Source organism: Saccopteryx bilineata, chromosome 2 (assembly GCF_036850765.1).
Source record: "Saccopteryx bilineata isolate mSacBil1 chromosome 2, mSacBil1_pri_phased_curated, whole genome shotgun sequence".
Lineage (NCBI taxonomy): Eukaryota > Metazoa > Chordata > Mammalia > Chiroptera > Emballonuridae > Saccopteryx > Saccopteryx bilineata.
In genome coordinates this window covers 234,065,582-234,093,431 of record NC_089491.1, presented here as the reverse complement: position 1 = coordinate 234,093,431, position 27,850 = coordinate 234,065,582, and the positions used below count along the sequence as shown (strand labels likewise).

The 27,850-nt window shown below is 42.9% G+C and overlaps 1 protein-coding gene across 3 annotated transcripts; it reads left to right on the top strand.

Moving 5' to 3' along the window:
* The first annotated feature begins 375 nt into the window (after window positions 1–375).
* HEPACAM (hepatic and glial cell adhesion molecule) lies at window positions 376–15,792 on the top strand. Of its 3 annotated transcripts, none has more exons than XM_066259623.1 (7): window positions 376–595; window positions 11,259–11,600; window positions 12,257–12,538; window positions 12,821–12,920; window positions 13,424–13,497; window positions 13,798–13,865; window positions 14,431–15,792. In XM_066259623.1, exons 1-7 carry the CDS (start codon window positions 499–501, stop codon window positions 14,719–14,721), a joined length of 1,254 nt encoding a protein of 417 aa, XP_066115720.1. In that variant the 5' UTR covers window positions 376–498; the 3' UTR covers window positions 14,722–15,792. The 3 variants fall into 3 exon arrangements, with proteins under 3 accessions (XP_066115720.1, XP_066115719.1, XP_066115718.1); XM_066259622.1 differs by having other exon boundaries at window positions 13,795–13,865; XM_066259621.1 differs by having other exon boundaries at window positions 13,424–13,653; window positions 13,795–13,865.
* Window positions 15,793–27,850: the final 12,058 nt, after the last annotated feature.

Genomic DNA, 27,850 nt, shown 5'->3' with positions numbered 1-27,850 from the left:
TTCTCTGGAGTCTCTAATTTACCAGCCTTTTAAAAACTCCTATCCTTCCCTCTTCAAACTTATTGGAGGTCTGTCCCTGGCATTCACCCTCTTTCTCAGGAACAAGGAGTGTGAGATGGAGACAGGATAGGTCGGGACATAGGTCCAATTTAGTGTGTGCCCCAGCCCATTCCCTGTTGAGCCCAACTCATCATCTCCCCCTGGTAGTGGGCTCAGCACAGACAGGGAAGAGCTGTGCTCCTGGGGCCCATCAGGTTGGCACTCCCACTGGAGATTATCTCCTAAGCAGAAAGCCCCTTCTGAACTGGGGATGTAAGGCTATGAAACTGGAAAATGCCAGGTCTGAAAGAGAAGAAAGAACAAGTTCAGCAACACACAGAGCCCTGTGTATTCAGAGGGAACTTGGCAGGCTTGTGCTCGGGCAGAGAAACTGAGTGGTACAAAGGGACGTGCCCAGAGTGGAGAAATCATGCTAATTGTCTGCACCAGAGCTAGAGAATGCCACCCAAAATGAAGAGAGAAAGGGGAGCCCTGTCCAGAGCCTTCAGTGCCTTACGCCTCACTCCTTTTGTCTACCTTCTTCTGATCCAAACAGGTAGGAGCCCAGAAGGGTAAAAAAGGGTTTGGAGAAGGGACCAGGGCTTTCAAAAGAGAGGGAAGGGAGAGTGAATGGTCAGAATGCATTTGGGGTGGGAGGAGGGGAGAGCGCTCGGCTGCTGTGGGAAGCATCTCAGGGAATTCAGGCATTAGCGTTGAATGTATTTCTTTATTCCGTTGCTTGCTGCCTGGCCCCAGCCCCCTCCCTCAAAATACTGCATGACTTTGGAGCTCCCACAGCATTCAGGACATTAGATGAAGGGCAATGAGCCATTTCTTATGGGATGTCTTGTTGGCATGGGTCAGTCTGGCATTCGTTTCAAGGGTTATGGTGGATCTTGGAGGGTTGGGGAATCTTGGTTTTGTGCTTCCCCAGGCTCCTACTCTGGCTTCTCTGAATGTAAAAAACCAAGAGATGGAATAAGCTTTGAAGATAACAAGGCTCCTAATTTTGGAGAGTAACACCCATCTACCTATAACCCACCCCAACCATAGATACCTGCCCCTGTACTACCCCCTACCAACTATTTAGAGAATTGATCTTATTTTAAGTATATTTGTTTATGTACACACACACATGCACGCACGCACACACACACACACAGACACACACACTGTTCCAGAGAGCCTAGGAATGCAGTGATGCAGAGATCATTTTAATAAAACACAGAAACTATTATGAGTCAGATATGCAGAAGATGACCAGGATCAGAGAGAGCTCACCTGCCCATCCAGAAATTGGTGCTGGTGGTATTGAGGGACTATCGGGTGAGGTCACCTGGGAACATCTGCACTAAATTTTAAAGGATCAGAACAATAGGTGTGACAGTGGGGCATTAGAATTGGGAAAATAGACAAAGGTCAACAGCGTGAAATGGCATCCTGTGTTTAGGAGCAGCCCAGAGGTTCTCCATTGCTGGAGAAGAAAGTGTGAACTAGATTAGGCAAGAGCCCAGTAAACTACACTAATAAACTAGAATAAAGACTGTAACGATGGAGTGGGAAGGGCACTGAAAGGTTTTATCTGGGGACTGGCAGGGCCAGACGTATGTTTCAGATGCTCGTTCTGCAGAGAGGCATTAGAGCGGAAACTAGAGGAAAACAAGACAGAAAAGAAAGCATTTCCTGGGTCTGCTGTCACAAAGAACCACAAACTGGGTGGCCTAAACAGCAGAAGTCTGTTGCCTCACAGTTTTGGAGACTAAAAGTGTGAGATCAAGGTGTCGGCAAGTCCTCCCAGATGATGCTAGGAAAAGGGCTGTTCTAGGCCTCTCTGCTTCTGATAGGTCCTTGGTTTGTGGCAGCATAACTTCCATTTTTACATGATTTTCTCCCTGTGCCTGGGTCTGTGTCCAAATTTCCCCTTTTTATAAGGCCAACAATCAGGCTGGATTACGAGACCATCTTATTCTAGTATGACCTCAGTTTATTACCTCTGCCATGACTCCATTGCCAAATAAGGTCACATTCTGAGGGGCTGGGAGTTAGGACTTCAACATATGAATTTTATTTTTTTTATTTTTTTATTTTTTATTTATTTATTTTTTAACATATGAATTTTAGAGGACACCATCCAACCCATAACAAGGCTATTGCAATAGTTCAGGAGAGATCATGGGCTGGAATTAGAATAGAGGGAATGAGGCATGTTAAGGAAATATTTTGGAGAGATATCTAGGACCTAGTAATTGATAAGTGGGAAGAGGGGGAGCTAAGGTTTCTGTGGGAAACCTTAAACAGGAAAATGGGATATGGTTAGAAATATGATAAATAGTATTGTCCGTGTTAGGGTTGAAATGCCTATGACACATCTGCGGGAAAATGTTGAATAGCCTGAAGCTGGGCGGCAGGGAGGTCAGGGCTGATGAGGTATTTGGAAGCTGTCAGCCCATAGATAGAGTAAAATGAGAATGGCTAATAGCCTCTCAGATGAGAAAATGGGCTGAAAATAGAACATTGAGTAACCTCAAGAGTTGCAGAGAAAAAGAAAATCCCATTGAGGAGACCAAGAAATCACATGGGCAGAGAGAGAACTAAAAGACTGTGGTATACAGAAAGTCAAGGGAGTTGAAAGTTTTCTGGAGAATTAATGTCAAATGTATCAAAAAGACCCAGTATTATAAGGACCTAGAAGAGTTTATTAAATATGGCATTTAAGAGGTTACTATAAACCTTACTGAGAACAGTCTCTGTGGAAATTACAATGACTTGGAGAAATAATGAGCTGTAGGTTTGGGAATAGGAAGTGGATGTGAAATATTCAAATCAGAGATATCACTAACTCCTTCAGGTCATCAAATGATAAGGAAAAAAATTATAGATATTGTTAGTCACTGTGATGGGGCAAAAACAAAAGGTGACAAAGGACCTAAAGTGTGGGAGAATGTAACTTAATAAATACATATAGCAAAAAACAAACAAACAAAAAACAACCCACTAACTATAGGCTATGTCAGGGGTCGGGAACCTTATTGGCTGAGAGAGCCATGAACGCCACATATTTTAAAATGTAATTCTGTGAGAGCCATACAATGACCCGTGTACATTATGCATTATCCAATAAAAATTTGGTGTCCCAGAGGACAGCTGTGATTGACTCCAGCCACCTGCAACCATGAACATGAGCGGTAGGAAATGAATGGATTGTAATACATGAGAATGTTTTATATTTTTAACGTTATTATTTTTTTTATTAAAGATTTGTCTGCGAGCCAGATGCAGCCATTAAAAGAGCCACATCTGGCGCCTGAGCCATAGGTTCCCGACCCCTGGGCTATGCTAATAAGATATTAGTTCTGACCTAGGATGGTTAAGAAATAAGTGCAGGGTCAGGCCATTGTACTGCTGTGGATTTAGAGCAATAAAGAGCTGAGATTCTATAAAAACTTTCTGCCATCGATATATTAGTTAGGAAAATGCCAACTTCTGTGGCAAATAAGTTCCAAAATTTAAGTTCTTGGCATTAACTATGTAGTAGTAAAATGAAATTTAAGGCTAGGCCAGCAAAGAGGAAGAACTCTGCTCCACTGATTTTTTTCAGGAACCAAGTTGATGGAGCTCTATCAACATTTGACAGGTCTTTCCAGTGGTCACTCTGAGGTTTATCTTCATTTCGTTCAGGTAGAGAATTTTTAAAATGGGGATAAGGGTTCCTAAACCAGCCTTAAGTGATACCTATCACTTCTACTGGTTCATTGGCTAGAACTCAGTTGCCTGGCCTATCTAACCGCAAGGGAGGCTGAGAAATATAGTTTTTAAGATTGGCACTAAAAGGGGGAGTTTAGATGATGTTGCTCTCACTCCCAAAGATTTACCTAATCCCTTGTGCTTATGGCAGCAGCCACCAGGCCAGCCTCAGACAAGTAACACTCAGTCTTTAATGCTCTGACCCTAAGATGAACTAATAAAGCTTTCCTAAATTCATTACAGCCCAATTCATGAAATATGAAAATAAGACTTTTCTAGAGGTTAGGACACTACTTTACAGACATAAATACAGCCATAAATCTAGATAATCTGATTTGTAAGATTTTACTCTCTGGGATCCTATGATTATTCCATTCTCTAAGGACTCAATAAGAAGTCCCTTGCCGGGGTTTCATCCATTTAGCTCTAGGGTCACTATCACATTGTAGGTACTGTCTTTTTTTTCTTCCCTATTAAAAATTACATGCACGAGCCTGACCAGGTGGTGGCGCAAGTGGATAGAGCGTCAAACTGGAATACAGAGGACCCAGGTTCGAGACCCCAAGCTCGCTAGCTTGAGCGTGGGCTCATCTGGTTTGAGCAAAAGCTCACCAGCTTGAACCCAAGGTCGCTGGCTCAAGCAAGGGGTTACTCAGTCTGCTGAAGGCCCGCGGTCAAGGCACATGTGAGAAAGCAATCAATGAACAACTAAGGTGTCGCAACGAAAAACTAATGATTGATACTTCTCATCTCTCCGTTCCTGTCTGTCTGTCCCTATCTATCCCTCTCTCTGACTCTCTCTCTGTGTAAAAAAAAAAAAAATTACATACACGAGAATACATTTAGCATAAAGATACAGTTTAATGAACCTTTAAAAAGTGAATAAACTCATGGTATCAGTGCCCAAGATCAAGTAATAGAACACTTCAGGACCTCAGAAGAACCCCCATATTATTTCAATTACAATTGCCCTCCCACTAAAGTAACAGTGGTATCCTAACTTCCAGTACAAATTAATTTTGCATGTCTTTGAATTTTACATAAATGGAAACATACGTATGCATTCTTTTGTGTCCAGTTTCTTTCACTGAATACCAAATTTGTAAGATTCATCCATATTGTTTCCTGTTTGGAGCTTTATGAATAGAGTTGCTAAAACATTCTAGTATATATTTTGGTTAACAGAGATATACATTTCTTTGGGGGATATACCTAGGAGTAGAATTGCTAAATTATATGCATGTGTTAAGCTTTAGTGGATGGGGCCAATCAATTTTCAAAGGTGGTTCTATCAGTCTACATCCCCACCAGCGCTGTGCCCCACATCTTCACTAACACTCCTTTCTTTTTCATCTTAATCATCCTAGTGAGTTTGAAGTGATATCAAATTGTGGTTTAAAATTGCATTTCCATGGTTATTAATGAAGTTGTATCTTTTTCAAATCCTTACTAGGCATTTGGACATCCTTTTCTGTGAAGTATCTATTCCAATTCTTCTGTCCATTTCCTATTGAGTTTTCAAAAATCGTTGATTTGCAGGAGTTTAAAACATCTATTTGGGGTATGACCCCTTTATAGGATATATGCATTACAAATATCTTCTGCTCTACAGATTGCCTTTTCACTGTCTTAAGGGTGTCTTTTGATGAAGAGACACTCTTTTCTTTTTTTTTTTTTTTAAGTGAGAGGAGGGGAGTCAGAGACAGACTCTCACATGCGCCCCGACCAGGATTCATCCTCTACAGATGTTCTGCCCATCTGGGGCCATTGTTCAGCAACCAGAGAAGCTCTTAATTTTATTGTGTCCAACATATATCATTTTCTTTTTTTATGAGTGGCACACTTTTGTGTTATATCTAAGAGTCTATGTCTGTCCTCAAGTCCTGGATATATTCTTCTGTGTTTCCTTTTTAAAACATTATTGTTTTTACCTTTCACATTTAAATCTACAGTCCATCTAGAAGTAATATTTGTGTAAGGTGGGAAGGGCCAAGATTCATCTCTTTTCTACATGGCCCAGCACTTTTCACTGAAAAATAAAAAATCTTTCCCTACTACATGTCATAAATTAAGCAATCATATACAAGTCTGGTTTCGGACACTCTATTCTGTTCCATTGATCTATTTATCTATTTGTGCCAATATCACAAAGTAAACATCCTGGAATTTTGTTTGGTATTATATAAAATGTATAAGTCAGTTTAAGAGAATTGACAGCTTAACAATGACTGTTCCAATCCAAACATGGAAGTCTCTGTATGTCATTTTAATACTATTAGTTGGGTGCTCATTACTGAATACCCTTAGAATATAGATGAAAAGAACAACAACCAAGAATCCCTTTCATCCTGAATCCCAAAGGCCTTCTTCACAATTTCTGTTCCTTGGTTTTCTCCTACATTCCTGAGTGACTGACACTTAAAAGGATTTCACACCTTTGTAGGCCATTGTAGATATCAACAGGATAACAACATAGTAACTCCAACATGTCCACACTCAGTGATGCCCTTATACCGCAGGGGCGGAAGAGGGGCTGTTTGCTCAGAGCATCACTCATTAGGAAGGATATAAAAAACCAGAATCAGAAAGCCATATTTTTTCTTTAGAAAACCATGCTGTGTACTGCCCTTGGATTATTGTATGCAGTTCTGGTCACCACACCTCAAGAAAGAAATAATAGAGTTGGAGAAAGCCTAGAGAGGGTATCTATGATGGCCAAAGGGATGAAAGGACTTCCTTGTGGAGATAGAGCCAAACAAAACAAAAAATCCTGCGCATTAAAAAGGTATATAACTGCAGTCTGTGGTGTTAGAGATTATGGATTAAGTGCATACAGACCAAATCCTATAATGCATGTTTGCCACCATATCACTGACATTTTTAAAAGGTAAATTTAAGGCAAATACTAGTAAATGGAAATCTTTGCAAAGCAAAAAAAAAAAAAAAGAGTAGATAATTGTGTCTTTAAAGGAGGAGGTTATGAAGGAAACCCAAGGCTATTGGCAGATGCATTTATACTTTAAAGCTTGATATTGCTTGATGTCACAGAAGATCAAAATCCTACTTAATGAGGGCCACCTACCTAACCTAGTATGGCTCTGTTTAAGTTGATAGGTACATCTTGCTGCAGTATCAATTTCCTTTTGTTCAGCCTCCAGTGGGAATAGAAACTTTCTACAGAAAGATGCCTCAGAGGCTAGAGGACAATAATTAAGTTAATCACTTCTCAAGTTTGGATCACAATTGTTAGCTACTTCCTCATTTCTGTGTCTTGCTTTGGCATCTGGTTCTTTTTTTTTTTTTTCAAGTAATAGGAGAGGAGACAGTGAGACAGACTACTGCATGTGCCCTGACCAGGATCCATCCAGCAACTCCTGTTTGGGGCTGATGCTCAAATCAACTGAGCCATTTTTAGCATCAGAGGCAGATGCACTCCAACCAACTCAGTCATCCTCAGCACCTGGGGTAACAGTCAAACCAATTGAGTCACTGGCTGTGGGAGGAGAAAAGGGAGAGAAAGGGGAAAGAGAGGGGCAGGAGAAGCAGATGGCTACTTCTTCTGTGTGCCCTGACCAGGGATCAAACCCAGGAGGTCCATACACTGGGCTGATGCTCTCTCTATCCATTGATCCAACCAGCCAATGCCCTATCCCAGTTCTCTGTGTCCCTTGAAAACTGTGGGACCCTAAACTTAATACAAACTCCAGTTTTGGCAAGAGTTTTGGGAAATAGTGTTTGCTTGGCAAAATGCTCTCTTTGTCAGCTTCTGAGAAAGACCACGCCATTCACTTCTGAACACCCTGCAAGTCAAGGGCAGGAGGAAGGCTCCCACCTGAAGGAGAGTAAAGCCTAGGCTAGGGAAATCCATATGCTCTAGCTTATCCAGTGTTTTTATCTTGAAGAATCAGGTTTAAGTTGGCGGAAAGAGCAGATTTGAGGGGGAAAAGACATCACAAAAGGACCTCTAGACTTTTTATGGGGTAGGAGGGAGTGTACACAGGAGAAGCTCAAGCAAGAGCCAGAGAAGATAGAAGGGAGAGAAAAGGGGAGAGGGAATCCCTTCCATTTATTAGTGGAGCTGGCACCGCTGCTGTCCAGCCTCCTGGAAGGAGGAAATGAGAACCTCATGTGTGCTTGGAGTCTCTATGCACCAAGACGGCTCTGACTATATGACCCTCATGTGCACACGCTACTTCTTCAGACTGGATCCTGAGAAAGGGGGTTAGATAGTTCTTGATTATTTGAACATCACCATCATGGCCTTATAAAATGCAATGATTTTTTTCAGGGTTAATTCAGGTCATACAAATAAAAGCCTATTTGCTTATTCAAGGAAAGTTGAAAGCTTGCTTTTCTAAATCAAGACAAATCTGGGACCTAGCTTGCCAGGCAGGCAAATAATCACAGAAACTAGAACTGGAAGAAATCGTACAGATCATGTGATCACATGGATATACAAAATCATAGGGACCCCTAGTAGCACTTCACTGTTATTGTGGAAAACAGGACTCTGATACCCACCTCCTTTTCTGCCAAGTCTCAGGGGAGCTGGAACTAGATTTCACTTATTTTCATATTTATATAAGGTTTCATGGGGACAAAAATACCTTTAATAAAAAATATTTTGAAATAATTGATTCTCTTTTACCTCCCCCAAAGTAAGACTCCTCTCAATAATAAGCATATAGTATTCATATATATGGCAGTTTTAATCTTGTATAGTTGCTTCTATACTTAAGGTTTTATGGTTCTAGCGTACCTGGAAGGTAATGAATATCAGAGTCAAAGGCCCCTAGAAATCATCTAGTCCCACCATCTCATTATACAGAGGAGGAAACTGAGGCACAAAGACATGGAAGAATAGTCAATTGGCCTTTTCATGACCACTTACAAAAATGATGAGCTCATTACTTAACAAAGCACTTGTTCTAAAAATAGATCGAATGTTTATTAAATCAAGTAAAATCTGCTTTGATCTCCACAACTAACCTTTTAATATACTGTATTTCCCCATGTATAAGATGTACCTTAACTTTGGGGCCCAACATTTGAAAAAAAAATGTGTTACATAAAGTTTTTGAACTCAAGTTTTTTGTTGTTTTTTTTAAATTCTTTTTATTTTTTTTATTTATTCATTTTTAGAGAGGAGAGAGAGAGAGAGAGAGAGAGGAGAGACAGAGAGAAAGAAGGGGGGAGGAGCTGGAAGCATCAACTCCCATATGTGCCTTGACCAGGCAAGCCCAGGGTTTCGAACCGGTGACCTCAGCATTTCCAGGTCGATGCTTTATCCACTGCGCCACCACAGGTTGGCTGAACTCAAGTTTTATTCATCATAAAATTCATACAACTCATCATCACTGTCAAAACTCCCATCTCTTATCTTGTCCTCATCTGTGTCTGATGATGAATCAGTCACCGTCTTCATATACTGCCTCGTCCTCAGTAAAAAAAAAACTACAATAATGAGCGCAAAAACAAGCGTGAAAAAGTGGGAAATGCAAGTAAGAAAACTACAATCACTGTATAAAATGCACCCAGTTTTTAGACCCCAAATTTTTCAAAAAAGGTGCGTCTTATACATGAGGAAATACAGTAATTGCCTCCTGGTTCAGTCTAGGCACAAGAAGAGGAGTAAGGAATGGAACTATACAGCTCAGCTTCCCCAGATCTAAACAGCAGCATTAGTAGAGTGGGCAATAGGGGTGAGGAAGGAAGAGGGAACTTCAGAGGCAATGATAGTCAGAAAAAGCAGCTGGGAACACAGAGGGACTGAGAACCTGACATATGTGTGTCTATTTACTTAAATTGAGCCCGGCTCCCGATTGATATCCTCTTCAGAAGACTCTTTTTCAGGTGGTGGTGCTGCTCTTCAAGGCTAGGGCACCAACAAACAGCATCTGTCAGGCTCCAAAGTGCCTAAGAGATCCCTGAAATGTGAGATGTGTCTTAGATAGGGCATCCATTAGACAAGATGGTAAAATGTCAGAATTACATGATTGAAACAAAACAATGAAACCATCTAGATTACCATTTATTTGACCTATGGGAAATCTAAGTCCTGAACACATAAGTGACTTCTCCTAGGTTAACAATGGGACCCGAATCTCTGATGCTCAGTCTTATGTCCTCTTCACTACACAATAACTGACATACATACTGTGTTTTTCCACTGTGAACTTGATACAGCAATTGCTCTTTCTACTGTTATTTTCTTTATTTTCTCTTCTTTTCTTTCCTTTTTTTTTAAGCGAGGAGGGGATATAGTGAGACAGATAGACTCCCTCATGCACCCCAGATGGGATCCACCTAGCAACTCTATCTGGGGCCAATGCTCAGATCACCCATGCTATTTTTAGCACCTGAGGCTGATACGCTGGGGACCAACAGAGCTATCCTCAGTGCCTGGGCAGACACTCAGACCAGTCAAGCCACTGGCTGCGGGAGGGGAAGAAGAAAAGGGAGAGTTGGAGGGTGAACTAAGTAGATGGTCACTTCTCATGTGTACCTTGACCAGGAATCGAACCTGAGATGTCCATATACCAGGCCAATGCTCTATCCACTAAACCAACCAGTCAGAACCCATTTTTCTTATTTTCTATATAACAAGAGTGAAGCCTAGAAAGATGACTTGCCCAAATCCACACAGCCAGTTAGTTGGTGGAGCCCAATATTACAAAGCTTTCGGATCCCAAACTTTTTGTTTTACCCATCTTAAATCCCTCTTCTAAAGGGGATACAATTTGGGCTGAAATTTGGGTGAATTTCCAAAACCATCTACCCAATTGCAAGACTGTTCTGCACTGGGCAGGCCTAGTAAAATGCTGTATGCAGTTGGGGCAAGGATAGGAGAGGCTCTTGGTCTGACTGGAGCATGGCCCCATTGTCTTCGGGCCCTAAATTTCCCCTTTATTGGCACTGTCATGTGACATACTCCTTTCTTTGTGAAGCTATGTCCTCCTACTTTCTCCATCACCCCACCCCACCTCACTCTCTCAATTTCCAATAAAGAAAAAAACCTGACAAATTCAGGCTAAGGTTTAATGACTTAAAAGCTACAGGAGATAAAGGTGTTTGTCTGTTTTGCTCATTGATGTATCTCAAAGATAGAGAACAGTGCCTAACAGATGGCAAGTGCTCAAGAAATATTTCTATAAATGGATCATAGTGTGTGGGTAACATTTGGAAAAAAAAATGAACATCTGAAATCTTCCTCAAGAGGAAGGCAATGGAGAAACTGCCGGAGGCAGAGAGCCAGATAGAAGGGTTAAGGGCCAGGGATGGCTGTGAGGGGTGTGGAGGAGCAGAGGGCCCAGAACTGCAGGGTAGAAGAGATGGCACCAGAGAGTAAGAAGGAAAGACAGGTGTGAAGGGTCCAGAATGGGGAGGTGTGAAGAGATCAAAGGACTTAACTACGGGAGTGAGGTAAGGAGCCAAGGGCCTAATGCTGCCCTCTCCCTATGGGCCTCTGTTCACAGAGCCCCTGCAGGGAGTGAACATCACCAGCCCGATACGCCTGATCCATGGCACAGTGGGGAGGTCAGCCCTGCTTTCTGTGCAGTACAGCAGCACCAGCAGCGACAAGCCTGTAGTGAAGTGGCAGCTGAAGCGGGATAAGCCAGTGACCGTGGTACAGTCCATTGGCACAGAGATCATTGGCACTCTGCGGCCTGATTATCGAGACCGCATCCGCCTGTTTGAAAATGGCTCCCTGCTTCTCAGTGACCTGCAGCTCGCCGATGAGGGCACCTATGAAGTCGAGATCTCCATCACTGATGACACCTTCACCGGGGAGAAGACCATCAATCTCACTGTGGATGGTAAAGCGCTCCACATGGCAGGGAAGGAGGTGGGAGTGGGACTGAGACTGACACAAAAGCCACTAGGGAGTTGACAGTGAACCAACTAGACATTACCAGTTAGCAGAGAGGCTACACTAAACACATAAAGAATGCTTACTGTGTGCTGGAGACTATTTTAAGTACTTTGCATATATTGACTTATTTAATGCTAACTTATTTAGGATAGTTAATATCATTATCTCCATTTGCTGAAAATGAAACTGAGGCACAAAAAAATTGAGTAACTTGCCCAAGTCATGCAGCTAGTATGTGATAGAGTCAATATTTGAATCCAGACAGTTGGATTTAGGCTTAGTTGTTCCACACTAGGTCAGTTTAAGACATCTTGGAAAGGTATTTAGGAAGAAGGGCCATGAAGGCAAGGACCATGGCTGTCTTATTCAGCATTATACCTCCTGTGCTCAGCAGGTGTTCAATAAATAGCTGGTAAATAAATGAATGAATGAATAAATAAATAAATGGATGGATGGATGGTGGTAAAGAAGTCGACTAGTGATATCTGAAGGACCTCTTAGATCACAAATTGTGTTGTGCTGTGTTGAATGTGAAGAGTTAAAAAGGGGAAGGGAGACACTTTTGGGCCCATGGCTCACAGGCTCCCTCCCCCGGCTCAGTGCCCATTTCGAGGCCACAGGTGTTAGTGGCTTCGACCACTGTACTGGAGCTCAGTGAAGCCTTCACTCTGAACTGCTCTCATGAGAATGGCACCAAGCCCAGCTACACCTGGCTGAAGGATGGCAAGCCTCTCCTCAATGACTCGCGAATGCTCCTGTCCCCCGACCAAAAGGTGCTTACCATCACCCGTGTGCTCATGGAGGACGACGACCTGTACAGTTGTGTGGTGGAGAACCCCATCAGTCAGGGCCGCAGCCTGCCTATCAAAATCACCGTGTACAGTGAGTCTTCCTGCCTGCCCTCCCTTTAGGACTCAAAACCCCGCCAGGTAGGTGCCCATGAGGGGCTACAGACATTCCAAACTGAGAAAGAGAAAGGCAGAGTGGGCCAGCTCTCCATGGAGGACAGCAACAGGTGGGAAGTAAGCTCGGGCAAGATCTGCATGGGCCAGCCATACTGCCTGGGGCTCCTCTTCTCTTCCACCCACTACAGGAAGCTCCCCTCACCACACCTGGTGCCTCCTCTCAAGCCTTTCTCACTTCTCTGCCTGTCTCTCTCCCTAGGAAGAAGCTCTCTCTACATCATCTTGTCCACAGGAGGTATCTTCCTCCTTGTGACCTTGGTGACAGTCTGTGCCTGCTGGAAACCCTCCAAAAAGTCTGGGTAACTCCTCAAGTTCCACACCCTGAGTACCCGAATCCTTCAATCCACAGCCCCGTGCTCTCTTTCCTAAGTCCCTTTAAATGCCTTTCCTCCCAGGGCCCTGCACTTCTTCCCAGGAGATCCACCTCACTACTATGTGTATTGTGTAAGGAGACACCGCCTGCGTTCACAACCCCAGATGATCCAGCACTGTTAATAATGGTTTCACTTGCAGGGCATCTTTCATGGGCTAGGCACTGTGGTTGTGGTCAGTTTGCTACCTTTTAAGTATGATTACCTGCAGTTTACAGATAAGGACGAGACTCAAATTAGTTAAATGACTTACCCACAGTCACAATGCCAGTGGAATGCCAGTGGCAGACTCAGGATAAAGACTCAGTTCAGCCCGTTCTCCATTTATAAGGCCTCTTTTACAGCCATCAAATCACCCGTGTCCCCAACCCAAGACCTCCTCCTGCTCACACTTAGGAGCTCTGTTCATGGGTTGCTGGGTCAATTTGCAGAAAGAAGAGGAAACTGGAGAAGCAAAACTCCCTGGAATATATGGATCAGAATGATGACAGCCTGAAACCAGAAGGTGAGCTCCCAGCGGCCCACTCACCCAACCCATCCTCACTCAGATCAGTGGGCTGCTGGGAAAAGGCAGAACTGGGCCACAAAGAAGCCAGCTCTGCAGGGCCCCTTCCTCCACCAACTGCACGAAGACTGCAGAACAGGGAGAGGTGCGGCCAAGGTAGGGCCCCATGTGTTGTGGATCTTTTGGTGGAGGTTGTGGCAGGGCCTTGACTGGCCACTTGGGGAGCAAAATGTGGGTGCTGCCTGGTGGAACGGGTTCTGTACTTGGACCAGCCACCCCATTCTTTGCCCTGTGCAGCAGACACTCTCCCCCGAAGTGGAGAGCAGGAGCGGAAGAACCCCATGGCACTCTACATTCTGAAGGACAAGGTGAGCAGCCCTGGGCTGGGTGACTCACAAACACCAACGGCTTCCTTCCACATCCTGGTGCTAGGCAGCCAGACCATATTGATATCCCTTTATACTACTCAGAATAACCTGAGAAGTATTTGTGTCATCCCACTTTACAGGTTAGAAAAATAAGGCCCAGTAAAGTAAAATGACTTGTCCAGGATCAACCAAGAAAATAAGTGGCTGGTCTAGGCTTCCAACCCAGGTATTTGGATGCCAACTCTGATGATTTCCCCTCTGTTCCACTATTAACTGTCCTCAGCTGTTTGAGACAGGTGGAAAGAGAACAATAAGGAGACAAAGCAGTCAAGTTAATGCATTTCAATATTTCCTGAGCACCTATCCTCTGCCAGGAACCAAGCTAAATGTCGTGTATTGCCCCAAACAAACAACAACAAAACAGACCTCTGCCTGCCTCCTTCCAAGAGGCGGAAGTGAGTGTGGAGGAAGTTATTTCCTCCACTTTGGTTTTCCCAGTGCAATCGGACACCAGTCGCGCCCTAGCCCTGGCTGCTGTCTGCTGACCCTGCACGTGTCCTTGCAGGACGCCCCGGAGCCCGAGGAGGAGCCTGCTCCCGAGCCCCGGGGCACGACGGAGCCCGGTCCGCCCGGCTACTCTGTATCGCCAGCAGTTCCCGGCCGCTCGCCTGGGATGCCCGTGCGCTCTGCCCGCCGGTACCCGCGCTCGCCCGCGCGCTCCCCCGCCCCAGGCCGGACGCACACATCGCCGTCCCGGGCCCCCGGCTCGCCTGGTCGCTCGCGCACACTTCGGACTGCGGCCGCACGCCTGATGCGCGAGCAGGAGGAGGCCGGCCCGGTGGGCATCAGCGCCTGAGAGCCGCCCCGGGACCGCCTGTCCCGTGGACGCCCGCGCGCTGCACGGGAGACGCGGAGGCCGGAGAGGCCAGAAAGCATGGCCAGGGGCGGTCCGCGCAGGGGCGCAAGGGGCTTGCCCAACTACGTGAGTGAGCATGCGCAGATGGGGGACACAGCGGGATGCCGGAGAGTGATTTGGAGATGAAACCTGGTCGCATTCGTTTCCGGTTCACTGGTAGTGTTCTCGGTGGATATGGGTTGTACCCCCTTAGGACCATATAGATTATTATATTTCCGGCCCAGTACCCCAGGGGTCCAGTGGAAACTAACATGAGTAACCTAACTCTTGTGATATCCCGTTCCTTTCCTAGGGAGCTCTTGTGCTTCCCACCCACCTCTCTTCCTCTGAAGAAACGCCTGGTTCCTCGGGCACTTTTTCAACAAGCCCGATTAGAGAGGGCTTTTGCCCAAAACGCACAACTGTCTACTAAGAGGAAGTCAGATGCTGGTTACTGTGTGTACAGGGTGCTGTTCTGAGCATCTGGAAATCATTGTGGAGGCAGTGCCTTGGAGCACCCCTCTCTGGGCACCTGGTTCCTGGTTGGCAAGGGAGGAGCTCAAGTACGTTCCTTTGCCCCCAGACCTGGCCCTAGCAAGAAAAAAAGGATTCAAGCCTGAATGCTTGGTCTTGGCCTTCTCCCAAAGCCTCCCTCAATGGCAAGCTAAGCATTCTTTCTGTCTCTATTCCTAGAGAGAGGAATTCTAACTCGTTACCCTGGCCCAGAAATCTAGATCACTGAAGAACTGTTTTTAATTCTCACACCTATACCTTCTCCCTGGCCTTTGTCTTCTCCCTGGCTTTCTTACCAAACAAGCCTTTCAAACAATCATTACCCCTGGGAAAGGCTATTGGGCTCCCTTCAACTGTGAGAGAATAAGATTTGACTTTTCAGAGAAACGGTAGGGAGGAGGAGGCTCACTGCTCCCCAGCAATGTCAGGGAGATATGATCCAGACCTTGGACTCCTGCTTCCTACCTGCACTGCTCTCAGATACTCAGATCACAAGAGACAGGAGAAGGGCCGACTCTCTAATCATACAAACATCAGAATACAGAGAGATTGGGCCACTGTGTAGCCAGGCCATGCCCATCCGTGCCCATGCTCCACTTATGGAACAGTATGTGGGAGAGACAATGATCTACTGTATAAGGAGGGAAGGCAATTAAAAAGCTGAAAGAGGAGACCTTCTGTGTCTTCTGACCTCTGTTCCCTGATGCCTCTAGGAGTCCTTGCCTCCATGGCCTCTCCTCAACCTCCTAAGCTCCAGCTCTGACTCTCCACCATAGAACAGAGCAATCCCCAAGGCCCTGTCCACACCCTTCACACTGGAGCAAGTTTTATCCCAGCCCAAAAGGCAAAAATATCTCTAGTTGGCCCCTCCACCTTTACCTGTCAGCTGCCTGGCCCAGAAGCCTGTACTTGTGCACTTCTCCTGGTTCCTCTGAGCAGGTGTGCTTTTTGTAGCTCCCCTTCGTTATGCAAACTGCTTCCCTAACCTTCCCAGGTGCCTCATCCAGATGTAATACATGCAGGGTAAGTTGCTCAGGCAGATGTGAGATGCAGAATTTGGAGAAGGGGTAAATGGTGGGCAGCATTGAGAGATAGGATTGAGAATTAGGATGACATAAGATGAAAGCCTGCTGTACTCCCTGAGGGCCCAGGCCCAGCTACCCCTGGCTCAAGCCAAATCTGCCTGGGATAGGAGTGGGGGGCAGGGGGAGGGAGTGAGGAAGTGGGTTTTGTTTCTATTTTATTTTGTTTGGTTTTTCATGTTTGTATTACTAGCATCTAGCAGAGTGCCTAGCACATACTAGATGCTCAATAAACTTTTGATGAAATGAAATGACAACTTTCTTCTGCTTAAGCAAGGAGAACAAAACAAAACAAACTTTAAAACAGCAATCATTTCCCTTTTCTCTTTTCTTTCTCTTTCACCAACCTTTACCTTCTTTGCAAACCCAAAATTGTTCATTCCAAAATCATCACTCCTTCACCCATTCATTCATTTAGGCATTCTTTCATATATTTGAAAATATTTGTTAATCTACCATGGGCTAGGCCCTGTGATAGACACTGGGAAACAGCATAACTATGTCATGACTCCTACTCAGAATAAGCCTGATGGAGGAAGACAGATGGGTAGGCAGATTATTACAATACAGTATGGAAAATGCGATGACAAAGGTAGATACAGGGTTCTCTGAGAGCATATAGGAATGTTATCTAACTCAGATTAGGGTATGGTGGAGGAGAATAAGCCTACACTTAGTTTTAGAAAGATTACTTAAGTAAAGAAATTAAAAAAAAAAAGGATGAAAGAACACATTCCACGCACAAGGAGCAGTATGTATAAAAGCTTGGAAGTATAAACTGAGTCAGATTACTTAGCCCTCATAAAATGTGGATTACGCAAGGACAAATGTTGATATAGCCCTGTAATGGAAACTAGACTTGGACCAGTGACAAGGTGGGGGCGCTGAGCCTGAGACTCCTGTATTAAGTTGATATTCTAGAAGGGACCCCCAGTTGGAAGTACCCCAGCCTTCTAAAATAAAAATACAAATTCTCTCTGGAGAAAAGCATCTCTTAAAACAGGGGTCCCCAAACTTTTTACACAGGGGGCCAGTTCACTCTCCCTCAGACCGTTGGAGGGCCGGACTATACAAAAAACTATGAACAAATTCCTATGCACACTGCACATATCTTATTTTAAAGTAAAAAAACAAAACGGGAACAAATACAATATTTAAAATAAAGAACAAGTAAATTTAAATCAACAAACTGACCAATATTTCAATGGGAACTATGCTTCTCTCACTGACCACCAATGAAAGAGGTACCCTTCCAGAAGTGCGGCGGGGGCCGGATAAATGGCCTAAGGGGGCCTGACCTGTGGTGGCGCAGTGGGATAAAGCGTCGACCTGGAACACTGAGGTCGCCGGTTCGAAACCTTGGGCTTGCCCGGTCAAGGCACATATGGGAGTCGAAGCTTCCTGCTCCTCCCCCTTCTCTCTCTCTCTGTCTCTCTCTCTCACTCCTCTCTCTCTAAAAAAAATCAATAATAAATAAATAAATAAATGGCATAACTTTATTAAAAAAAAAAAAGAAAAAATGGCCTAAGGGGGCCGCATGTGGCCCGCGGGCCATAGTTTAGGGACCCCTGTCTTAAAATGTTCATAGATTAAGACAACTAAAGATGAATTGACAATGAAAAGTTATCATACACAGGAGGAAACAAATCACCATGAATGAGAGCAGATTAAGAAGCAACAGATTTAGCCTGACCAGGTGGTGGCTCAGTGGAGAGAGCGTCGGACTGGGATGCCAAGGACCCAGGTCTGAGACCCTGAGGTCGCCAGCTTGAGCGCAGGCTCATCTGGTTTGAGCAAAAGCTCACCAGCTTGGACCCAAGGTCTCTGGCTCGAGCAAGGGGGTACTCGGTCTGCTGAAGGCCCGCGGTCAGGGCACGTGTAAGAGAGCAATTAATGAACAACTAAGGTGTCGCAACGAAAAACTAATGACTGATGCTTCTCATCTCTCCGTTCCTGTCTGTCTGTCCCTCTCTCTGACTCTCTGTCTCTGTGAAAAAAAAGAAAAAGAAAAAAAAGAAGCAACAGATTTAGAATCCCCCCAAGGCCTTCAGATATCGAAACTATCAGATATAAAATATAAAATAATTATGTTAGATAAGTAAAAGACAAAATTGCAAAAATAAACGAGCAGCCAGAGACTAGCAAAAGTGATCAAATTTGAAAAAGAACAAAATAGAAATTTTATAAATAAAAATATAGCCCTGGCTGGATGCTCAGTTAGCTGGAGCAGTATCTTGATGCGTGGAGGTTGCCAGTTTGATCCCCGGTCAGGGCACATACAGGAACAGATCCATGTTCCTGTCTCTCTCTCTCTCTCTCTCTCAAAAAAAAAAAAAAAAATTGATAAATAATATTTTAAAAATAAAAATATAATTTATTGAAATAAAATGTAAATAAGAGTTAAACACATTAAATACAGATGGAGAGTGCTAATTGGAAGATGTATTTGAAAAAAATATTTAAAATAAGGTGCAAACAAGGAGATGAAAAAGATTAAAGGATATGATATGTACAATGAAAAGGTCTAACACATATTTTATCAAGAGCTCAAATGGGAGAATAGACAAATGAAGGAGAGGCAATATTTGAAGAGTAATGAGTAAAATTTTTGTAGAACTCAGGACAAACATAAATACACAGATATGGGAATGATTACACACAAGATAAATAAAAAGATTTGCATACCTATGTAAATGTAGCAAAACTAGACTATACTAAAAAAAAGATCTTAAAAGCAGAGAAAGAAAGGTGGGTCAGATACAATTAGACAACAATAATAATGAAAAACATTAGAAAGTGAAATAATACTTTTTAAATGATGGGCAAAATAACTGTTCATCTAGAATACTGTACCTGGCAAAGCAAACTTCATATATGAAGGCAAAACAAGCATATTATCTGATGAACGAAAACTACAGTTTACTGTCAACACTGAAAGAACTCCTAAAAGTAACATTTTAGGAAGGAAAATTGTTCCAAAAGACAGGTTTAAGGTACAAGGAAGAATGGTGAGCAAAGAGATGAATACAAAGAGAAAGATGAATCTGAACAGTGCCGTCAAAAATGATAATATTATCTAATTTGTGGTTCCCAAGTCCTGACAAATAAAATACAGGGAAATAATAGCATGTAAATTGAAAGGAGGGTATCAGAATGAAACTACTCCAAGGTCCCTGAATCTTTGGGGAGGGAAAGGTGGTCAAGATAGTAACTTCAAAGGCTTTGCAAGAGCAGCCGGAGGGCAGACGGCCAGTTCTGTCCTCTCCGAGAGGTTGCAGCCTGCACTGGTGTTCAGAATACCATTCAGCAGAACTATAGCTGTGGCACGTGCTGCCAGTTCCAGACCAAGTTTCCTGCGTAGCTGGAGAACAGAATTGATAGGCAACAGTTTGTAAAAACAGTTCAAACTCTAAATTTTATGCAAAAGTGGGGAAGCATGGGGTTAATCATATCTTGAAGGCTGTTTGGCTTGTCTAACAGCATACACTATCTTCTTATGCATGAAAACTCATTATGAGAAGGTTCTGAAGATCTCCAGATACATTCAAGAGCAGAATGAGAAGATACATGCTCCCCAAGGCCTCCTTGTGACAGATCCCATTGAACTTCAAATCATTGAAATTACCATTTATGAAGACAGAGGGATGAGCAGTAGAAGATCAACCATAGAATTAAAGATCCCAGCTCCAGCTCAGACCCTCATCTACATACTGGCCAATCACAGAATGTTCCCTACCTTCTCTCCAGAACCTCATTCCTTTGTATCTGCTGCTAGAGCCACAGTGTCATTTACTCAAAGGAGTAACTTTCTAAAATTCCACACCTGGGCCCTGGCTGGTTGGCTCAGTAGTAAAGCATGGGCCTGGTGTGTGGATGTCTCAGGTTCAATTCCTGACCAGGGCACACAGGAGAAGCACTGTAAAGCCAGTAGCCAGGGCCACCATCACAGCCACCGGGCCCATGCAGGTTTGCATTAGATTTGGACAGATGGTAATGAAACAACAGAGCCAAGAACTGGTGGGCCATCATCTTTATCCTAGCTTGCACCAGTGGGCAAGTAAAAACACACACTGGGCTCCAAAACCCACTCATTCAGTGCTCACAAAGCTACTGACTTATCCGAGTTTCCTAGAATCAAAGGTTTCTAACCTCACCAGTCTCATTCACCTCTGTTCCCCATCTCCTCTCTGCACAAACTCTGCACAAACTGTTCTCCTTCAACACTCCGCCATCTTGGCTGCTTCTCCTGGCCTCCTCCACATGGCCTTCTCTGCTCTCCTCTCTAATACTAATCTCAGGAACCCAGAGAGAGCAAGCTCCCGGTCTGCCCCACTTTATAGTGTAGAAACCAAAACCTTTAATCCAATATACAAACAAGGAAGTCTCTGATACAAAGTCACTTATCTGAGGCATAATGGGATTCCTCATGAGTGCACCACCCCACATCAAAAAGGGTTGGAAAGGCTTAGTCCCAAAACCAAGCCCCAGGCTATAAGGATCCTGCCTGCCCACAGCCGCCCCCAACACACATTAATTTAATCATGCCCATCCCAAGCAAGAAGGGTAACCAATACCATCACCTGGGTGACGGGCTTCCACATGGGCAACGCCATCTTTAACAAAGTGAGCATAATATATATATTTTATATATATATAAAATTTATAAAATTTATAAAATTTATATATATATAATTTTTATTTTTTTATTTTTCTGAAGCTGGAAACGGGGAGAGACAGTCAGACAGACTCCCGCATACGCCCGACCGGGATCCACCCAGCACACCCACCAGGGGTGACGCTCTGCCCACCAGGGAGCCATGCTCTGCCCCTCCGGGGCATTGCTCTGCCGCGACCAGAGCCACTCTAGCGCCTGGGGCAGAGGCCAAGGAGCCATCCCCAGCGCCCGGGCCATCTTTGCTCTAATGGAGCCTTGGCTGCGGGAGGGGAAGAGAGAGACAGAGAAGAAGGAGGGGGGCGGTGGAGAAGCAAATGGGCGCTTCTCCTATGTGCCCTGGCCAGGAATCAAACCCGGGTCCCCCGCACACCAGGCTGACACTCTACCGCTGAGCCAACCGGCCAGGGCCTGAGCATAATATGTTTTATCTGCCCACAAGCATCCATCTGCTTCTCTACCCCTCCACTCCCCCTCTCGCTTCTCTCTATCTCTCTCTTCTCCTCCCTTCCTGCAGCCCTGGCTCTCTTGGAGCGAGTTGGCTCCAGGCACTGAGGATGCCTCCATAGCCTCTGTCTCAGAAGCTAAAAAATGGCTCTAGTTGCAATGAGCAAGGGCCCCAGATGGGCAGAGCATCGCCCCCTAGTGGGTTTGCTGGGTAGATCCCAGTTGAGGCTCATGCGGCAGTCTGTCTCTGCTATCGATGCCTCCTCTAACTAAATTAAAAAAAAAAAAAATCCACTCCTGGAGTAGCCCCTAGTGGCTCAGCATCCACTTTTTCTTTCCAAGTGTGAGACTTGGTAATCTTTTCATTAGTTTCTGAGAAAACACAATGAAGCATTTCCCTTTTTTTCCTTTCCGAAGTTAAAAGCAGGGAAGCAGTCAGACAGCATGCTGCATGCGCCCCACCAGGATCCACCCGGCCTGCCCACCAGGGGGCGATGCTTTGCCCATCTGGGGCGTTGCTCCTTTTCTGCTGGAGCCATTCTAGCACCTGAGGCAGAGGCCATGGAGTCATCCTCAGCACCAGGGCCAACTTTTGCTACAATAGAGCCTTGGCTACAGGAGGGGAAGAGAGAGACTGAAAGGAAGGAGAGGGGGAAGGGTGGAGAAGCAGATGGGCGCTTCTCCTGTGTACCCTGGCCGGGAATTGAACCCAGGACTTCCATACTCCAGGTCTATGCTCTACCGCTGAGCCAACTGGCCAGGGCCTGAAGCATTTCACTTTTTAAATTCAAAGCCATCAATGAAAAATGCAGATAGCCCAATGCAAAGTTTATTTTATTATTATTATTATTATTATTATTATTATTATTATTTTGTATATTTCTGAAGTTAGAAGCAGGAGGTAGTCAGACAGACTCCTGTATGTGCCCAACCGGGATCCACCCAGCATGCCCACTAGGAGATAATGCTCTGCCCATTTGGGGCATCGTTCCATTTCTGCTAGAGCCATTCTAGCGCCTGAGGCGGAGGCCATGGAGCTGTCCTCAGCTCTCTGGCCAACTTTGTTCCAATGGAGCCTTGGCTGTGGGAGAAGAGAGAGACAGAGAAGGAGAGGGGAAAGGGTGGAAAAGCAGATGGTCACTTCTCCTGTGTGCCCTGACCGGGAATTGAACCCAGGACTTCCACACGACGGTCCACACTCTACCGCTGAGCCAACAGGCCAGGGCCCAAAGTTTATTTCTTATCTGCTACCAGTATCAATGGTTCTCTTCATTCTTTGGCCCAGCTTCCAAGGTGGCTATAGATATCACAGTCATATCTTAGCCAGTGTTCAGTCTTATTCCCCCAAATTAATAAAAGGCTTTTCTTCAGGGTTTTAGTATAAGGTAGGCTGTGTCTGTGCATCTCTCAAATTTCAAAGAACTGTCAGTTTGGCCATGACTCAAATCTTAAAGATTATTTCTGCTGTTAAATTTCTGAAACTGAAGTTAATTGAAAAAATAGTGTTTTATTTGTTTTAGTGTAGCAATTATTTCCAATAAAGCAGTATTTAATACAATTTCCAGTTATTTTTCTTGGAGAATTTTGTTATTATTGCATTACCTTGAACATTGGGAAGATGTGGTATGTGTTGCTTGTTCCTTACAAAAATAAGTAAGTACAATAAAGTGGATGCTAAGCCATCAAACAAATAAATGCCCATGCTGTGTCCCTGAAAGTGTAACAAGCAAGTGTAATAAATAGTTTACTTTTAGTTTTGTAATAAATATAACATGAGAAAAAATTGATGGGAATAATACTATATATTGCTGATTTTTAACCATCCCTGCTGGCAAACCTTATGATTCATAGACTTTCATCTTCCACAATATTCATTGCACAAAAATCTTATGATTGATTGGTTCAAGTACAGTAAGTCAAGTGATTTCCAGCTAAAACTCTCAAATCTGAGTTAATATTTCTAGTTCTTCTTTTGTTTATATGATTTTAGTGTTGGACTTTCTATGTCTTTCATTCATCTTTGGGGTTTGAAAACACCATATCGAGGAGAGAATTAAATATATTAGGATAGAATAGAACAGTAACAGTTTTATTTTCAGAGATATTGTAGGTGCTAAATCTGTATTTAATCTTTCAGATTTAATTTCTTTTATGGGTCTGTTAGTTACTCAATGAGTTCTATAGATCTGTGTAATATTTTATTTTATTTTTACTGTAATTGATTTTCTTTTTTAAATATTTTATTAATTTATTTTAGAGAGAGAGAAAGGTGTGGGGGAAGAGTGGGAAGCATCAACTCATAGTTGCTTCTCATATGTGCCTTAAATAGGCAAGCCTGGGATTTCAAACTGGCGACCTCAGCATTCCAGATATACGCTTTATCCACTGCACCACCACAGGTCAGGCAGTCTGTATAATGTTTTAATTGTATGAAACAGGTTCATTACTTCATACACTAAAATAATGTGTTTGTCTTCATTTTAAACTCATTGCATTAACTTTGCTGAAATATTAACACATTAGTAAAACTTTTCTGAAAATAAAAAGATAGTAACTTTAGATTTTATTAAGAATTCAGGGAACATTATCAGGGTAACCACTAAAGAATAGAATGAGAGAATTGCTATGAGTTCCAAACCAATAAAGGGCAAAACAGGATAAAAATATAAACACAAACTCAATCAATTTTTTTTAAAGCCAAGGAAAGAGAAAAAAAATAGATAAGTGGGACAATGGAATGTCAAAACTAAGATGGTAGAGATAAGGCTAAGTTATAGATTATAAATAAATTGTAAATGGCCTATATTTATCAGTTAAAGTACAATCTGTTGAATTGTATTTTCAAAAATCCAGCTACAGTCCTGGCTGGATAGCTTGGTGTTAGGGCATCACCCTGCAGTACAGAGGTTGCTGGTTTGATCCCCAGACAGGGCACTTACAGGAGCAGCTTGATGTTCCTGTCTCTCTTTATTTCTCTATTCCCCTCTCGCTAAAGTCAATAAATAATTTTTTAAAAAAAATCCAGCTATATGCTATTTAAATGAAATACACCCAAAATAAAGATTTGGAAATGTTGAAAGGAAGGTAGTGAAAAAAAAATGTACCAGAAGCTGGGTAACTCTTGACACAAGACAAAATTTAAGAAAAAAAGCCGGATTAGAAGGGTGACCATATATCCTTTCTGCTTCAGACAGTCCTGGCTTACTCCTCTTATCCTAGTATAATTATTCCTAGCATGTCCTTTGCCCTAAATAAAACCTCAGGTAAGTAGATAATTATTAGGAATAAATAAGGTGCCTTGAGTTTGAGTGCAAATAATTTATTTTAGGAAACACCAGTAAGGAACTAAGGAAGCAGATCAGGAGAGAGATTAAAGCCAACAAAGGCTGTTTCTTGTTGTTTTTGTTGCTGTTATCAATCCCGTTAGTACTGGGAAGACTGGTACTCTATTCTATGGAGAACCCTGGGAGACTATGAAACAGATTTTTGGAATAATCCCAACTTGGAAACAGGGAAAGGGAGTATTTATTCACCAAATCCCCATCCATCACTGGTTTAGGGCTACTTCTGGGGCATTAACTCCCAGTATAGCTTGCTCTGCATGTGGTTTCCCAAGGAGAGTTGCAGTTACTCCCAGAAATCAGCCTTCAAAGTAGAAGTAAGTTCTGAGGGGCTAAAAACAGAGCCTCAACAGGGTCTGCTACAGAGGTAACTACATGATATTGAAAGATTTAGTTCACCAAAAAAATATTAAAACTGTGTATCTAATTCTCTAACCTCAAAATAAGAAAGTAAAATCAATAGCAGTATAGGAAGAAATTTTAAAATCTACTTTTTTAGTGGAAGATCTCAACAAATATTAATTGGTCAAACAGCCTTAACAAGATAGTAAAAAAAATTGCCTGACCTGTGGTGGCGCAGTGGATAAAGCATCGACCTGGAATGCTGAGGTCACTGGTTCAAAACCCTGGGCTTGCCTGGTCAAGGCACATATGGGAGTTGATGCTTCCTGCTCCTCCCTTCTCTCTCTCTTTCTCTCTCTCTCTCCTCTCTAAAATGAATAAATAAATAAAGTCTTAAAAAAAAAGATAGTAAAAAATATAAGACTTTAATAGTTTAATATACAAGCTTGGTTTTTAAAAACTATTTAAGTATCTATTCATGTAAAGAAGACTTATTCTTCTAAAGACACATAAAGTATAAATATTTTCCAAAAATTGACCATATGCTAGGGATAAAATAAAGCTCAATAAATTTTGAAGAACTGGTATCATACTGACTACATTCCCTGACCATAAATTAAATTATAAAAGTTAACAGTAAAATATTATATAACATTCCATTCATTTATATATTTAAGAACACAGGCCTGACCTGTGGTGGCGCAGTGGATAAAGCATTGACCTGGAAATGCTGAGGTCGCCGGTTCAAAACCCTGGGCTTGTCTGGTCAAGGCACATATGGGAGTTGATGCTTCCTGCTCCTCCCTCCCCCTTCTCTCTCTCTCTCTCTCTCTCTCTCTCTCTCTCTCTCTCTCTCCTCTCTAAAAATTAATAAAAGTAAAAAAAAAAATTAAAAAAAAGAACACATGGCCCTGGCCAGTTGGCTCAGTGGTAGAGTGTTGGCCTGTCATGTAGAAGTCCTGGGTTCAATTCCCAGTCAGGATACACAGGAGAAGCAACCATTTGCTTTTCCATCCCACCCCCTCTCTCTTCTCTCTTTTTCTCTCTCTTCTCTCCTCCTGCAATCATGACTTGAATGGTTTGAGAAAGTTGGCCCTGGATGCTGAGAATGGCTCCATAGCCTCCCCTCAGGTGCTAAATTAGCAATGGAGCAGCAGCCCCAGCTGGGCAGAGCATTGCCTGGTAGGGGGCTTGGCATGCGGGAATCTGTCTCTCTGCCTCCCCGCATCTCACTTAGTAAAAAAAGAAAAAAAAAAAACACTTCTTAATAACTCATGTGTCAAAAAAGAAACTAAAATAGAAATTTTACAATGTACACAAAACTATAAAACTCCTTGAAAATAACAAGAGAAAACTTAGATAACCTAAGATTTAGTAAAGACTTTGAAGACACAACACCATCAAAGAAACAATTATAAGCTGGGCTTCATTAAAATTAAAAATTTCAGCTCTCTGAAAGATATCAAGAGAATGAAAAGACAGACCACAGATCGGGGGAAGAAATACTTACAAAGCATGTCTGGTAAATCCCTATTAGCCAAAATACACAAACAACTCTTAAAACTCAATAATAAGAAAATAAACAACCTGTTTTAAAAAACGGAGTAAAAGGCATGAGCAGGCATCTCACCAAAGAAGAAATACAGATGCCAAATAAGATCATGAAAAGATGCCCCACATCATGTATGATCAGTAAAATGCAAATTAAAACAACAATACCATACCACTAAACACCTATTAGAATGGCCAAAATCTGTAACACAGACAACACCAAATGCTGGTGAAGATGTGGAACAGGGACTCTCATTTGTTGCTGGTACAAATGCAAAATGGTACAGCCACTTTAGAAGATAGTTTGGCAGTTTCTTACAAAAACAAAATTACTCTTATCATACAGTTCAGCAATCACACACTTTGGTATTTACCCAAAAGAACTGGAAACTTATATCCACACAAAACCATGCACACAGATGTTTATAGCAGCTTTATTCATAACTGCCAAAACTTGGAAGCAACCAAGATGCTCTTCAGTAAGTGAACAGATAAATAAACTGGTGTACTTTCAGACAACAGAATATTATTTAACACGGAAAAGAAATGAACTAATAACCCATGAAAAGGCATTACAGCGGTGTTTCCCAACATGGGGCCCACGCCCCACAGGGGGGCAATTCCATAGTTAAGGGGGCAATTTGAAAATGGACTCGACACGACTTTAACTCTTTCGCCCCGGGCCATTTAAATGCAATGCTAGATATCGGTGCCAAATTTAACAAAAAATGCAATTCTTAAATAATTGCGGTAAATAATTATTTAGTGTAATTTCGTTTGATGAGACCAAAATATCAACTGGGTGATTGGCGTCGTCAAGTAAACTTTGTCCTGGGTTCCCCGTGGAGCGTGCTGTCTGCTGCAGGAAACCCTGGACGTTTTAAAAACTCGCTAAATAACGCAGTTATTCTCACCTAATTGGCCCATCGCAACTTCTGTAGTGTTTCACATCATTCAGTTGGTGTTAATTTGAAATAAGTGTCAGTCAAAACTGTTGTAAAAGCTCATTGATTTAATAAATATATAATACATATATATATTGTATAGATATAATTGGTAAGTATTTGATTTTATTTTTATCAATATTAAACTCTTTATTAAGTATTTCTTGCATTAGGGCTAGAAAGCACTAATATTTTATA

Bases quoted from the DNA above. Each gene is read 5' to 3' on its own strand.
- HEPACAM (XM_066259621.1), top strand. From the start codon at position 499: ATGCCACCCAAAATGAAGAGAGAAAGGGGAGCCCTGTCCAGAGCCTTC. The intron at 11,601-12,256 runs GTAAAGCGCTCC...CCCCCGGCTCAG, and splicing joins CATCAATCTCACTGTGGATG to TGCCCATTTCGAGGCCACAG. The intron at 13,866-14,430 runs GTGAGCAGCCCT...GTGTCCTTGCAG, and splicing joins TCTACATTCTGAAGGACAAG to GACGCCCCGGAGCCCGAGGA.